This window comes from Coregonus clupeaformis, unplaced genomic scaffold (genome assembly GCF_020615455.1).
Source record: "Coregonus clupeaformis isolate EN_2021a unplaced genomic scaffold, ASM2061545v1 scaf0912, whole genome shotgun sequence".
In the NCBI taxonomy this organism is placed as follows: domain Eukaryota; kingdom Metazoa; phylum Chordata; class Actinopteri; order Salmoniformes; family Salmonidae; genus Coregonus; species Coregonus clupeaformis.
In genome coordinates, this window is record NW_025534366.1 from 14,985 (window position 1) to 30,239 (window position 15,255).

The window sequence follows — 15,255 nt, forward strand, 5'->3', positions numbered from 1 at the left end:
TTGATAACTCCGTTGTGTCCTCCTCCCAGAGTGCGAAGAGCCTTGGCGTGACCCTGGACAACACCCTGTCGTTCTCCGCTAACATCAAGGCGGTGACCCGATCCTGTAGGTTCATGCTCTACAACATTCGAGAGTACGACCCTGCCTTACACAGGAAGCGGCACAGGTCCTAATCCAGGCACTTGTCATCTCCCATCTGGATTACTGCAACTCGCTGTTGGCTGGGCTCCCTGCCTGTGCCATTAAACCCCTACAACTCATCCAGAATGCCGCAGCCCGTCTGGTGTTCAACCTTCCCAAGTTCTCTCACGTCACCCCGCTCCTCCGCACACTCCACTGGCTTCCAGTTGAAGCTCGCATCTGCTACAAGACCATGGTGCTTGCCTACGGAGCTGTGAGGGGAACGGCACCTCCGTACCTTCAGGCTCTGATCAGTCCCTACACCCAAACGAGGGCATTGCGTTCATCCACCTCTGGCCTGCTGGCTCCTACCTTTGCGGAGGCATGGTTCCCGCTCAGCCCAGTCAAAACTGTTCGCTGCTCTGGCACCCCAATGGTGGAACAAGCTCCCTCACGACGCCAGGACAGCGGAGTCACTCACCACCTTCCGGAGACATTTGAAACCCCACCTCTTTAAGGAATACCTGGGATAGGATAAAGTAATCCCTCTACCCCCCCCCAACCCCTGGGAAGTCTGCTAAATGAAGCAAATGTAAATGTAATGTCTTAAATGCACTGAAGTCGGATTTTTCCAAGTTCCCAGTTGTTTTGAATAGGGCAATACATCGGGTGCATGTTGTCTCACGTCAGATCAGATGGCGTCATGGAGGAGTGACGCTCCTCGTGCTATCTAACGTAAGATATTGGCCGTGTTCGAGAAGATCAAAACCGTATCATGGGTAAACTGTGACTGACTCACACTGATCTACAAATAATAAAGAGTCGTTATTTAGGATACAAGGTGATTTGTAGATCAGTCAGTCTCAACTGGCTAACTGGTTGTGCTAATACACGTGCCGCATTCAACGAATCAGCAAGTCGGAAAAGTCAGAGTTTCTTAGTTCCGACTAACATGAGAACGGGCATCAGTCGGCAGTCGCCTGCACTGTCGGTTGCCTGCAACGTCGAACAAGCCCAATGTCTAATAGTCAGATCGTGTCACTCATATGCGACGCTCGTCCCTCCACCAGGTGTAATCGGGTCACTGCTAGAACATTTACATCATTTAGCAGATGCTCTTATCAAGAGCGACTTACAAATTGGTGCATTCAACATATGATAGCCAGTGGGACAACCACCTTCTTTTTTATGGGGGGGTGAGGGAAGAAGGGATCCAACTTTTGTCCAATTAACGTAAAAATGTCATTTTTTAAACCTTAACCCAACTATCCTAACCTGCTATGAAAAGTCAAAATTTGATGTTAATTTGACAAAAGCTGGATACCTTCTAGCCGTGACCCTGGAATCGACGCGATGGTTGACGTAATGCTCCCATGTAGCCAGTTTTCAGCATGGTAGACAGCTTTCAACTCTGCACTGCGAGGATTTATCGATAAGGGAGCCTAGCTATAATGTAATGAAAGCTAAATTATATCGTGTGAATAAATCGATTAATCACAAAGCTAATGAATGTTTTTATAACCGAGGGTGTTTAGCCAATTACTATTATTAGCTAGCTAATCATTCGGTTTCCCAGAGTTTTGCTACCTAGCCGCAGACTTTGTACTGTTACCTAACCTACCAGCTAAGTGAACCAAGGTAAAATAAGCTAAAATGCACTATGCATGACACATAGCTAGCTAAAGATTGTAAGGCTCACATGATATTTGATGTGACAACAATCAGACATAAGCATATTTCTTTCTGAGCTGTTGTTTTACATAATCGGCTGCACAAAACACACTGTCACAAAACACAAATAGTGTCTGTAAATGATGTCTGAGGGTTGGAATGTGCCCCTGTCTGTTCGTAATTAAAAATAATACGAAAATCGTGTGCCATCTGGTTTGCTTAATATATGGAATTTGATGTATAGCTTTTACTTTGTACTTTAACTCAAGTATGACAATTGAGTACTTTTTCTACCACTGTACCTAAGTACATTTAAAACCAGATACTTTTAGACTTTTACTCAAGTAGTATTTTACTGGGTAACTTTTACTTGAGTCATTTTCTGTTAAGGTATCTTTACTTTTACTCAAGTATGACAATTGAGTACTTTTTCCACCACTGGCTAATCAGCTAGCTGCGATTCAACCAATAATTGTCTGTTGACGTTGTGCTGGGAGACAATGTCAAAAGACAATTATTGGTTGAATTGCAGATGCCAATTAACTAGCCAGCTAGCTAATCAATCGCCAATCGCAAGCTTGCCCTTTTGTACTGTTACCTAACCTACATGCTAAGTGAACCAAGATAAAGCTAAAATGTATGCATGACACAGCTAAGATTGTGAGGCTCACAGGATATATGATGTGTGACAACAATCAGACATATGCACATTTCTGAGCTGTTTTACATAATCATCAGCTGCTGTATACTAAATCCCCTGTTGTATCTTCTGACCTTTTCTTCCATCCCAGTAAAGCTGATACAGTCTCAGGCAGTGACATGGCCAACCCTCTGAGGAGAGAGGTTAGACAGCTGTACAAGAATGTAAGTTCAACACTGATTGACTGCTGTCAATGCACCCACGCTTTGTTGTTGTTACCCACACTTACTTTCAATATGATATTTGCTTCCACTCATGCAATCTTTTGCTGTCTGTCCAAAACAATCCCCAAAGCACTGGGATTATCACTGGTAACCTGCCTCCTTCCACTGACAGCTACTGTATTTAGGATGGGAATACCCCCAAGGAGCAGACTACTTCAGGAAGCGTCTGAACAGTGCCTTTATGAAGAACAAAACAAATGTCTAGCCTATCTATGGGTAACAGGGTTGACATGATATGCTCGATGCACTCTCATTCTGATTGAATGAAATGAGAAGTCCTAGAGTACCCTCCTCCTTTTGTCTTCTCATCTTTCTGAAGCCGCTCCTTCTCAGCCTTAATGAGCTTGCCTCCTTTCTTTTTGGCAGACTTGAACCAAATCAACAATTCAACTTGATGAACATAAATGTGACCATAGACACATTTGCAAGCTACTGTATGCTTGCAATTTGTGGGCATTGCAAAAGTGAATGAAGGTAAAGAACATATCTAAAGACTCAGATGCTGGGGAGAAATTGAAACTTATATTATATTCAATTTAGCTAGCTAGGCCTATATCTACTAGGTCTAATATCTCTCATGAATCTAATATAGAGAGAGATATTATGCTATTCATAACAAAAGTAACAAAGTTACCTTTGCATCCTTGGATGGCTTACAAGGAAATAACATAGAGAATAGAAACTTAGGATATATAGTATTTAGTTGTAGTAAGATAAGGCTGAAAGAAGCAAAGGAGAAGCAAAACTGAGACTTGCAGCATGCTTGCAGTAAAAGGAAGCTGATTTGCAGTCACTTGCTCACCTTGAGTCCTATTTAGCTAGCTAAATGGTAATCTAACTTACTCTGGCTAGTAACAACTGGCTACTTATGCAACTAGCTACTTGGCTTGTAAACATGTTAAACTAACCACAATATTCATTTTCTAACTCTGGTTAGCTTGCTAAATAGGTAATGAAATAACATTTGTTGGAAAACTGGTCATCTTCTCTTGGTGGGCATATCTGTCAACTCTTTTCACGTCCAAGTAACCATGGAAATGCCACAGGAAGCACGCGCAGTAGGTCAATGTTTTGGTTTGCGACATGTAAAACGATTTACGGCGTTGTTTATGAACTCCTATTTGAACTTGTGTGGACGAAGGGCGAAGTAACCAGCTATCGACACTACTTAACTGCAAGGATTTATCGATAAGGGACCTTATAATGTAATGGAATCTTAATTATATCGTGTGAATTAATCACAATTAATGTTTTTATAACCGAGGGTGTTTAGCTAATTACAGTGGTGTAAAGTACTTAAGTAAAAATAATTTTAAGTACTACTTAAGTAGTGTTTTTGGGTATCTGTACATTACTTTACTATTTATATTTTTGACAACTTTTACTTTTACTCCACTACATTCCCAAAGAAAATAATGTACTTTTTACTCCATACATTTTCCCTGACACCAAAAAGTACTCGTTACATTTAGAATGCCCAAGCAGGACAGAATTATGGCACCTATCAATATAACGCTTTGTCATTCCTACTGCCTCAGATCTGGCGGACTCACAAAACACACTGTCACAAAACACAAATACTGTGTCTGTAAATGATGTCTGAGTGTTGGAATGTGCCCCTGTCTGTTCGTAATTAAAAATAATACGAAAATCGTGTGCCATCTGGTTTGCTTAATATATGGAATTTGATGTATAGCTTTTACTTTGTACTTTAACTCAAGTATGACAATTTAGTACTTTTTCTACCACTGTACCTAAGTACATTTAAAACCAGATACTTTTAGACTTTTACTCAAGTAGTATTTTACTGGGTAACTTTTACTTGAGTCATTTTCTGTTAAGGTATCTTTACTTTTACTCAAGTATGACAATTGAGTACTTTTTCCACCACTGGCTAATTAGCTAGCTGCGATTCAACCAATAATTGTCTGTTGACGTTGTGCTGGGAGACAATGTCAAAAGATAATTATTGGTTGAATTGCAGATGCCAATTAACTAGCCAGCTAGCTAATCAATCGCCAATCGCAAGCTTGCCCTTTTGTACTGTTACCTAACCTACATGCTAAGTGAACCAAGATAAAGCTAAAATGTATGCATGACACAGCTAAGATTGTGAGGCTCACAGGATATATGATGTGTGACAACAATCAGACATATGCACATTTCTGAGCTGTTTTACATAATCATCAGCTGCTGTATACTAAATCCCCTGTTGTATCTTCTGACCTTTTCTTCCATCCCAGTAGTGAAGGCTGATACGGTCTCAGGCAGTGACATGGCCAACCCTCTGAGGAGTGAGGTTAGACAGCTGTACAAGAATGTAAGTTCAACACTGACTACTGCCAGTGCACCCACCCGTTGTTGTTACCCGCACTTACTTTCAGTATCTGAGATTTGCTTCCACTCATGCAATATTTAGCTGTCTTTCCAAAACAATCCCCAAAGCCTGGAATAATCATTGGTAACCTGTCTCCTTCCATTGACAGCTACTGTTTTTGGGACGGGAATACCCCAAAGGAGCAGACTACTTCAGGGAACGTCTGAAGAGTGCCTTTATGAAGAACAAAGATGTCACAGACCCTAAGGAGATCAAGACGCTAGTCGACCGTGGGGAGTTTGTGATAAAGGAACTGGAGGCCCTGTACTATCTAAGGAAGTACAGAGCCATGAAGAAGCGTTACTATGAAGAATAATTGTCCGCCATGCTGAATATAGGCAGACCAATAGACTGATAGCCTAGATATTTGGCAGCTGAATCTTCAGTATGCAAGTTTTAGTTTAGTCGTCCATGAAGAAGAGTGTTATTAGCAACACAAACGTCCTTAGACACAAATGTTAGCTATATATTACAGACAAAAGTGTTATGAGCTACACTTGCCACTCTTACACACCTCGAGTTGTGGAATCAAGTCCACCAAATGCCTACAGTTCTCTCATGTGTACATAATTGTAAATAATACATGATAGAATGTATTGATAACTTGTACAATGTAATTTAATTATATAAGTATAAATATGAGACACAGCTATTTCAAATGAATGTTTATTTTAAGTGTACAACACTGATAGCCCTATCTTAACATAAATGAGAAACATTTCACATAAAAGTCAAGCAAAGATATTTCATTATTAACAATCCTAACTTTTCAAGTTGGTGATGTATGCTACATTCATAGAAATATGAGAATATAGATGAGCTATTGATACCATCTGTCAGGACATTCATGAGTCGTGAAAAACAGCAGCACTGGGGAGGGAGAAATATGAGAAGAAAGAGAAACTGTTAAGTCATGGTTTTATCAGCATGTTATGGAAGACTGCTCTTTGTGAAATCCAACTCGTGGACGTTGCCTAAGCCGGGGTTATTGTTTCCAAATTTCTTCTCTCTGTTCTTTGTGAGGTCCAGCTTTCCTGCTCGTCTCATGGCCTAGGTATGGATGAGAGCTAAATTAATACAGGAAAGTGGTTGGAAGAGAGAACGTCTTGGAGGTTATTTATTGAAAACACACATATCACTTACCCTTTCTTTAAAGTGCTTGTAAAAGCAAAATAACATTGTATCTTCTTTCATCAAAGTCACCCTTGGTTCCAACTTCAGCTTCATACCCCCTGGAAAGAGACACATTTTAGTGTAAAATAAATATGTTAATTAGACATGAAATATGGCAAGAAGAAACACTACCATTTGGGAAAGAGTACCTGAAAGTAGACTGACCACAAGTCCAACAGCCAGTGTTGTAAGTGTCCCAATAGGACTGAAGTAGAGATAGGACAGGGAGTACCAGGTATCAGCCAGGAAGGGTCTGTAGATGAGACACATAGTGAAATCCAACAGCTATAACGTTGCATATATTGTTTACAGCTGAAGCAGTTCGCTATTTTAACATGACAAGGCTTCTAACATACTTGTTCCCTACAGCAAAAGTGTGACCTGTCCTTAACCAAAGATACTGAAGCCCACAACTTACCTCTCTGCTGTATTTTGCTGTAGTACCGTAGTGTATAGGCTTGTTTCTGTTGGGGATGCGGTCCAGTTGAACGCGTCGGCTGCGGTTGTGAAGTTACAACCATGTGTGGTCAGACGTAGAGGCCTGCTCTGCTCTGGTAGAGGAGGGTAAAACTGGGCCCCTATCCCCACCCACAGAGACATAACCAGCCCAGAGAGCAGACCAGCCAAGCCCCCCTGCAGCACAGAACACACAGATAGAACACATCAACACTTCAACATCAACTTTCAGAGAGATTAGCTAATAGTTAGCTTGGTTGTATGCTTATAATCCTGCTTTTGTTAAAGAGACTGCACTGACTGTGGCATTAGCGTATGGACAGAGGATCCCCAGTGAGAAGAGACCCAGTAAAGGCCCTCCGATGATCCCAAAGATACTGATAGCTGCCTACAGGGGGAGACAGAGACATATTTTAGAGTTGCGTACCTCAAGACTGAACACATTTTATGTAGAAGTACATACTCCTTTTGTTGTATCGTATACCTGCAGCAGACCTCCCATTAGTGAGGCTATGCCAGCCATTCCAATACAGAGAGCCCCATACAGAAAGCCTATAATGGATCATAGGGATAGCAGATAAAATCATGATAAATCATGGTTTATTCATTTCTAATATCAGCAAGAATATATCAATAGGAAGATGAATATATCATTAAACTCTCTGAGCTCTGTGGTAAATGCAAAGACACCTATTGATATTAGACACTCACTGAGGCCTTTAGAGCTCCAGGACAGGTGTTTCTCTGACATGTGTGTGTACGGTTTGATCAGATCTTCAATAGTCACGGCAGCCAGAGCATTGACACTGGACGATACCGTACTGTGGACAAGAGAGAGCAAATATAGTGCCATTATTTACCTAGAAATATAACATGATGTAAAATAACATTACAAACATGAACAAAATCTGTATACAGTGTGTGTGAGTGCTATGGAAATAGTAATAAATATTAAGTCATAGTAGTGATATTATGAACTTTGAGATATTGCATACAGTACAAATAGTAACAAAAGGGTACTTAATCTAGTAGACATATAACAATGTAACATACTAACATTATAAACAGTAGCAATGATCAAATTTAAGATAAAGTATTAGATGGGAATAGTAACCTTAGCGTCCCACTGAAGGCTGCAGCCACAAACAATCCTGGTACTCCAGGGTAGTCTCTCAGGATGTCCAGCACCATATATGGCATCAGCTGTATAGAGAAAGAGGGCTGGTCAGTGTCTGTCTGAGTGGTACCACTGGGTTTGGGTTATTTGGGATATTTTTCCTGGGAACAATCTGGACGTGTGGCCGACGTGGGGAAAAAACAGTTTTCCCACAAAAAAATAGGTTAAGGTGGTTACACTTAGTGGCTGTGAATGTTATCAGTTTAAACAAATAATTTAGAAAATATATCTGTAAAGTGGCAGTCTGGCAGAATAGTAATATTAACAGTGCCTGGTATTTATGCAGGTTAGCGTTTTTCGTCATGAATCTTGTTCTGGAGGCAGCTCTACAGAGTGGCCACTAGCTGGCACAGCCAAAAAATCGGTCATAAAATCTTAACCCTAACATTAACCACACTGCTAACCCTAATACCTAACCCTAACCTGGCCCATCTAGCAGAAATCGCTCAGTTCTGCCTCCAGGACAAGACTCATCCCAATAAACGTCAACCTGCGGTTTTTATTAAAGTGTTATTTCCTGGTTTGTGTCCTCAACCTGATCTGGAGCAGACACCATGCCTGCTGTCCAGGGGTCACAGTGCTTGTAGACAGAGTACAGACACAGCCCCGCAAACACAGAACACAGCATGATGACCCACAGTCCTAATAGGTTTATGTAAAGAGACCTGGAAGAGAATACACAGAGAGAGAGAGAGAGAGAGAGAGAGAGAGAGAGAGAGAGAGAGAGAGAGAGAGAAGAGTGACAGAAAGAGGGGATAGAGAGAAAGAGAGAGAGAGAGAGAATGTGTTTTATCAGAAGGACGAGTAGGCTACACTTCCCCATCGTTTATCAGTGCAAGTTCGACGGCCAACTAGCTGAAAAAGTTTGAGAGGGTTTATCTAATGTTCCTTTGTTAGATTTTAGCTCATCTTGTTCTGGCTAGCATCTTGTTGTTGTTGATGTGCATAACTGAGGGAGAGAGAGCCTACCTTCTCATGGTTGTTTGATCAATAGGACTATAAAGTTCCCAAATGTAAGAGGACTCCCGTGGTGTTTACATATTTGCAGAAATCCATTCAGGTGTATTTTGTGGCTTTTGGCGAATGCGTTCTAGTTAACAATCTAAAGTTGCGCTGTTACAACTGCCTGCAAACACCAGTGATGTAAAGTACTTAGGCAAAAATACTTTAAAGTACTACTTAAGTAATAATAATAAGCCATTTAGCAGACGCTTTTATCCAAAGCGACTTACAGTCATGCGTGCATACATTTTTGTGTATGGGTGGTCCCGGGAATCGAACCCACTACCTTGGCGTTACAAGCGCTGTGCTCTACCAGCTGAGCTACAGAGGACCACACAACTACAAAGTAGTTTTTTGGGCGGTATCTGTACTTTAATATTTATATTTTTTGACTACTTTACTTTTACTTCAATACATTTTCCCTGACACGCAAAAGTACTCGTTACATTTTGAATGCTTAGCAGGACAGGAAATGGTCCAATTCACATCCCAGGTCGTCCCTATTGGCTCTGATCTGGAGGACTCACTAAACACAAAGTATTTGTTTGTAAATTATGTGTGTTGGAGTGTGACCCTGGCTATCCCTAAATTTAAAAATCAAGAAAATCGTACCGTCTGGTTTACTTTTGATACTTAAGTATATTTAAAACCAAATACTTTTTTACTTTTATTCAAGTAGGTTTTTACTCGGTTACTTTCACTTTTACTTGAGCCATTTTCTATTAAGGTATTTTTACTTTTACTCAAGTATGACAATTGGGTACTTTTTCCACCACTGGTACACACACAGTCTAGTTCAAAGTGAATGATGGCGGGCCCTTGTGGCAAATGGCTTGTTTGTATAAAGGCCTACTGTAGCTCTGATTGGATATTGCGCACCGGTCTGTGTAGACTCCGGTCTTGGACGAGACAGATGTTTTTATTAGATTTTATTTACTGCAGTGTCTATTAATTGTCCAAACGCTCTGCTGCTTTCCCACTCTATATTTCTATAGAATTTTCACAAATGCCTTAGTATACGTAATTCCCAAACATTCTAAGAATTTATGAAAACATTAAAATAGCTCGCTTGTCAGATTATTTTCCCGAAAGTGTCATGTTCTTCCTGGGGGTGTATTTGAACAGATTTTAATAAGATTTCATGTTACTAAAATGCTGTCAGTTCCACTTTAAACACTGGGGCTGAACAAGAAATAGATCTTCATGCTCTACTCTATCCTTCCATGAAGATGATGCCTCACATTTTGGCGTGAGTCATGGATTTGCAGGAGATGTATCTCTGCACCTGGGCTTGGTTGATCCCGTAGATACTGGTCCAGACAAACGTGCCTCCAAACGTGATTGTCCAGAAGGTGTGCCTCCTCAGTGGACTAGCATCAAAGCTACAAAGGAGAGACAGAGACAGAGACAGAGACAGAGACAGAGACAGAGACAGAGACAGAGAGAGAGAGAGAGAGACATTCAGTACGCCCTTTTGCAATGTCTTATGCTGTATTTTGCACCAAAATACTGCACAAAGTCCAGGTGCAGACTCTTCTCCTGCTCTTTTACATCTATAATCTACATGACAATTTATTCACTCCCAGAAATTGAGTCGTCCTCCGAACTCTGCGTGTATGAGGATGTTGGAGACTCCTCCCTGCAGGACCACGGCTCTGATGATGACAGATAGGAAGCCTGCCACCATGATGCCCACCTGGAACACGTCCGTCCACACCACCGCCTTCAGACCGCCCTGTCAGAATACACACCCAGCCGTGTTAAATATATGCGTCAAAGGTCACCACACAGTGCTACACAAATCATGTTTCAATCTAACCTCCATCTGTATTTCCCTTACATCAGGGGATAAATGTTAATAAAATAAATGTTTATAGCATTATTTATTGACATCACTGTCTGTCCAGTACCATAGTGCAGTAAAAGGTGCAGACCACTCCTGTTGAAATGACAGCACCCCAGAGATCCATCCCAGTCACTGGAGAGAGACGGAAAAAGAGAGATGCAGAAAGGAAAAGCTAGAGAGATTGACATAATTTAGCAGAGGAGTGGTTTCAAGTGCACTCAATGCCGATGGGGCATGAAATTAAAATATTTTATGACTTATAGAGACTACTGCACCTTGGTTTAATGCCAGAGCTGGAGCATAAATGACTATACCCATGTAGAGTATCTGTGAGACAGAGAGACATAAGATGTGGCTCTTATAATCACCTGTAGTACAAGGGTTGTTCTCATGTTCATGTAATTCATAATATGGAGGGAGGAGAGTGTTGTGATAAGGTACTCACAGTCTGAACAATGAACATCACTGTCCCTAACAGACGGGTGGCTCTGTTGAACCGTATCTCCAGATACTGCAGAATGATGAAAGAATGAAATATGACACATTTCCCATGGAAAGGACAATTACATTAGTTCATGTGTGAAGCCCAAAAGACAAAGCAAGAGTATATTCAGCCAGAGGATAAGATGACACGACTGTGCCAGGATTGTTTCAGTCAGCTGATGAAGATAAAATACTGACTCATATTTGAGCTCTTTGAATCATAATCATAATCTAATCATCAGCATCTCAACAAGACTAAGGAATGGACATGTGCAGAGATATTAAGTAATGGAACCGTGACTACTATGACTTTTACCTGAAACAGCAATCTGTTTGTTTTATAGAAAGATTACAACATTTGGTCAGTATTTTATTTCCTGAATAGATTGCGTTTGTCAATTGGTCACTTTGAACAAAACTTTATGACCCCCAAGATATTTATTTCAGGGATTTAGAATTGCTTAGAATTTGCATTGCAATTACTCTGGCTAATCTCTACCAAACATGTTATACTATTTCAGTTGAATAGAACATAACTCAACTCAACAGAGTGGATTGATTCTCACCTCATATGTACTTGTGATGCCCAGCCTGTAGAAGACAGGGAGGAAGACCTCTGAGCTGACCACCACCACCAGCACATAGGAGAGGCTGAAGAGGCCGTAGCTTGCCCCGTATCGGTACACTTCGGCTGGGGTGGCCAGCACTGTGATAGCCGACATGAAGCTGGCAGTCAGGGACAAAGCCACAGGTACGGCTGTCATACTCTGGCCCCCCATCAGAAACTCTCTGGAGCTGCTCTGGCCCCTTCCGACGATGGCATAGTACACCCCGATGGCTGCAGACACCAGCAGCATCAGAGCAAAGACAGCATAGTCCCCAGCCACAAAGGATCCAACCACTGGAGAGGCTGCCATTGTAGCCTTCTGATTGTGAGGTATAGGCTACTCTACTCACTGGAAGAATGTCCTATTCCTGAACTTGTAGTCCCTTGTGGTTTCTGTTATTGGAATGCAATGAACTGCAGAGAATTAGTATTTCTCTATGACATCTATGGTAGCTTACAGTAGGCTGCTGTGCTTTCAGATAGAATGATGTCCTTGTCCATATGTCCTTGTCACAGACAGGATATGAGCTGAAACAGGATAGCAGTGAGCTCTGAAGTCTTCACTGTGCCTGTGTGTTTCTCAAAGACATTACTGGCAGGTAGCAGTGAGCACACCTCTCCACAAAATCAAGAGCTGGGATTGTTCCGTTGTTCTCCTGGCTGGACCGATAACTACCCCTGTCATCAGCCCTACCCCCTGGATGGCTGGTACACACGGACACACACAGAGGCATACGCATGCGTACACACACACACTCGTGCGCACACACAGACACGCACACACAGACACACACACACACACAGACACACCCACACACACTTCTGAAAAACGTTGGTCCCCAGAGAAAATATAGCTATTTTTATACTAACATGTCCAGTCCAGTATAATGTGTCTAGTGTCCAGTATGTCATGTCCACTAGTTAGTACATGTATGGACCACATGAGGGTGGTTGCACCTTAATTGGGGAGGACGGGCTTGTGGTAATGGCTGGAGCGGAATTGGTGGAATGGTAGCAAATACATCAAACACAAGATTTCCATGTGTTTGATGCCATTCCATTTGCTCTGTTCCACCCATTATTATGAGCGGTCCTCCCCTCAGCAGCCTCCAATGGTATGGACACTGTATGGACACTGACTGAGCTGTCATTGGGATACAAAAGTATCCAGAAAGTCATCCTTGAAGTTGTTGCAAAACCACGCCCCCTTATGTGCCTTCTCACCACGTGGAAAAGCAAAACGTTCCCATGATGCTTCATCCAACATGGCTGCGCCCCTGCACCGGGCATGGGTGTAAACACATTTAGCCGATAAATTGTTGTTTTCATACTTTGAATCGTGGATTACATTATTTTTTATTCATATATCAGAAAAATAGTCAGGTCAAAAATGAAGATAAAATCCAAGTCGTCGTATCATAAATCTGAGAACACTTTCAGGGTGAGTGTTGCTGTTGGGAACTTGTGGTTGTGCAGCACAGTTGTTAGCATAGCCAGCTAGCGACGACTGCTTTGCTATTACATTGAAAATAACAAAATATTTGTACATATGCAAAATATATATGTTTTCCTATTACTACGTTGAATGAACCAACAAGCGTAGCTGCTTGGATATGTTACATATCATATGTAGCCTAGCTAGCAAGTCATTTCATTACTGTATCGCTCACTGTAGTAGACTACAGAAAGTAGCTACTGTTAACTCTTGATCGTTTGCTTTACAGTTTCTCACGTTTGCTGAAAGGCTTGCCAATGTCAATATCGATGTCATCCATCGCATTGACAGAACTGGGAGTTATGATGAGGTATGTATTCTCTGTGAGAATGCAGAACCCTTATCACACTTGTTCAAAATGACGTTTTTTCCGTTAATATCATTTCATGGCATGTAACACTGTTTTCGGTTGTAGGAGGTAGACACCTACTTTTCAGAAGGACTGACAAAATGGAGGGACCTGAATTTGACAGAGCATTTCAGTGAGTACATAACTCATCACACCAAGGAGCTTCACTACTACTATCACATCTGGCCCAATAGATTTCCTTGTCAAGCTTACAAACATGTCCCCATGAGCAGAACCCAGTGACTAATCTGAAACACATTCCTCTGTTCCTCAGCCACCTTCCTGAGGGAGGTGTCCAACAAGAGCCAGTCCTTCAACCTTCTGGTGTTCCATCAGAGGTCTATAGTGGAGAGCCTGAAGACTCACCTCAGTACCAAGAACAGCCTGGCCTGCCAGCCGCTACTGGAGTACGTACCTGAGATTACTGTGTGTGTGTACCTGAGATGACTGTGTGTGTGTGTACCTGAGATGACTGTGTGTGTATGTACCTGAGATTACTGTGTGTGTGTGTACCTGAGATGACTGTGTGTGTGTACCTGAGATGACTGTGTGTGTGTACCCAAGATTACTGTGTGTGTGTGTACTTGAGATTACTGTGTGTGTGTGTACCTGAGATTACTGTGTGTGTGTGTATCTGAGATGACTGTGTGTGTGTGTACCTGAGATGACTGTGTGTGTGTGTGTGTACCTGAGATTACTGTGTGTGTGTGTACCTGAGATTACTGTGTGTGTGTGTGTGTGTACCTGAGATGACTGTGTGTGTGTGTGTGTGTGTGTGTGTGTACCTGAGATGACTGTGTGTGTGTGTGTGTACCTGAGATGACTGTGTGTGTGTGTACCTGAGATGACTGTGTGTGTGTGTACCTGAGATAACTGTGTGTGTGTGTGTACCTGAGATGACTTGTGTGTGTGTGTGTACCTGAGATGACTGTGTGTGTGTACCTGAGATGACTGTGTGTGTGTGTGTGTGTACCTGAGATGACTGTGTGTGTGTGTGTGTACCTGAGATGACTGTGTGTGTGTGTGTGTGTGTACCTGAGATGACTGTGTGTGTGTGTGTGTGTGTGTACCTGAGATGACTGTGTGTGTGTGTGTGTGTACCTGAGATGACTGTGTGTGTGTGTGTGTACCTGAGATTACTGTGTGTGTGTGTACCTGAGATTACGTTGTGTGTGTGTGTACCTGAGATTACTGTGTGTGTGTGTGTACCTGAGATGACTGTGTGTGTGTGTGTACCTGAGATGACTGTGTGTGTGTACCTGAGATGACTGTGTGTGTGTGTGTGTGTACCTGAGATGACTGTGTGTGTGTGTGTGTACCTGAGATTACTGTGTGTGTGTGTGTACCTGAGATTACGTGTGTGTGTGTGTGTGTACCTGAGATTACTGTGTGTGTGTGTGTGTGTGTGTGTACCTGAGATGACTGTGTGTGTGTGTGTGTGTGTGTGTGTACCTGAGATGACTGTGTGTGTGTGTGTGTACCTGAGATGACTGTGTGTGTGTGTACCTGAGATGACTGTGTGTGTGTGTACCTGAGATAACTGTGTGTGTGTGTGTACCTGAGATGACTGTGTGT

General features: G+C 42.1%; 3 protein-coding genes across 9 annotated transcripts in view; 2 read left to right on the top strand and 1 right to left on the bottom strand.

Annotated features, from left to right (window-relative positions):
- The first annotated feature begins 1,472 nt into the window (after positions 1 to 1,472).
- On the top strand, positions 1,473 to 5,744 carry LOC121546191 (electron transfer flavoprotein regulatory factor 1-like). Of its 7 annotated transcripts, none has more exons than XM_041857266.2 (3): positions 1,473 to 1,758; positions 2,583 to 2,655; positions 5,202 to 5,744. In XM_041857266.2, the coding sequence occupies exons 2-3, from the start codon at positions 2,611 to 2,613 to the stop codon at positions 5,406 to 5,408; spliced, it is 252 nt and encodes an 83-aa protein (XP_041713200.1). In that variant the 5' UTR covers positions 1,473 to 1,758; positions 2,583 to 2,610; the 3' UTR covers positions 5,409 to 5,744. The 7 variants fall into 7 exon arrangements, with proteins under 7 accessions (XP_041713200.1, XP_041713201.1, XP_041713202.1 ...); XM_041857267.2 differs by having other exon boundaries at positions 2,588 to 2,655; XM_041857268.1 differs by having other exon boundaries at positions 1,473 to 1,573.
- An 85-nt stretch (positions 5,745 to 5,829) lies between these two features.
- Positions 5,830 to 12,436, bottom strand: LOC121546192 (sodium-coupled monocarboxylate transporter 1-like). Its single transcript, XM_045217087.1, has 15 exons — positions 11,796 to 12,436; positions 11,192 to 11,257; positions 11,022 to 11,073; positions 10,811 to 10,878; positions 10,481 to 10,635; positions 10,142 to 10,282; positions 8,434 to 8,563; positions 7,836 to 7,924; positions 7,433 to 7,542; positions 7,206 to 7,273; positions 7,023 to 7,109; positions 6,684 to 6,898; positions 6,415 to 6,518; positions 6,236 to 6,324; positions 5,830 to 6,142 (listed from the first exon to the last, which is right to left on the bottom strand). The coding sequence occupies exons 1-15, from the start codon at positions 12,144 to 12,146 to the stop codon at positions 6,023 to 6,025; spliced, it is 1,845 nt and encodes a 614-aa protein (XP_045073022.1). The 5' UTR covers positions 12,147 to 12,436; the 3' UTR covers positions 5,830 to 6,022.
- Positions 12,437 to 13,116: 680 nt separating this feature from the next.
- Positions 13,117 to 15,255, top strand: part of LOC121546194 (small subunit processome component 20 homolog) — a 29,198-nt gene continuing 27,059 nt past the window's right edge. The window contains exons 1-4 of the mRNA XM_041857270.2: positions 13,117 to 13,277; positions 13,561 to 13,641; positions 13,747 to 13,813; positions 13,955 to 14,087. Of these exons, the coding sequence (XP_041713204.1) occupies positions 13,227 to 13,277; positions 13,561 to 13,641; positions 13,747 to 13,813; positions 13,955 to 14,087 (332 nt within the window). The 5' untranslated portion in view covers positions 13,117 to 13,226. The remainder of the gene's footprint in view (positions 13,278 to 13,560; positions 13,642 to 13,746; positions 13,814 to 13,954; positions 14,088 to 15,255) is intronic.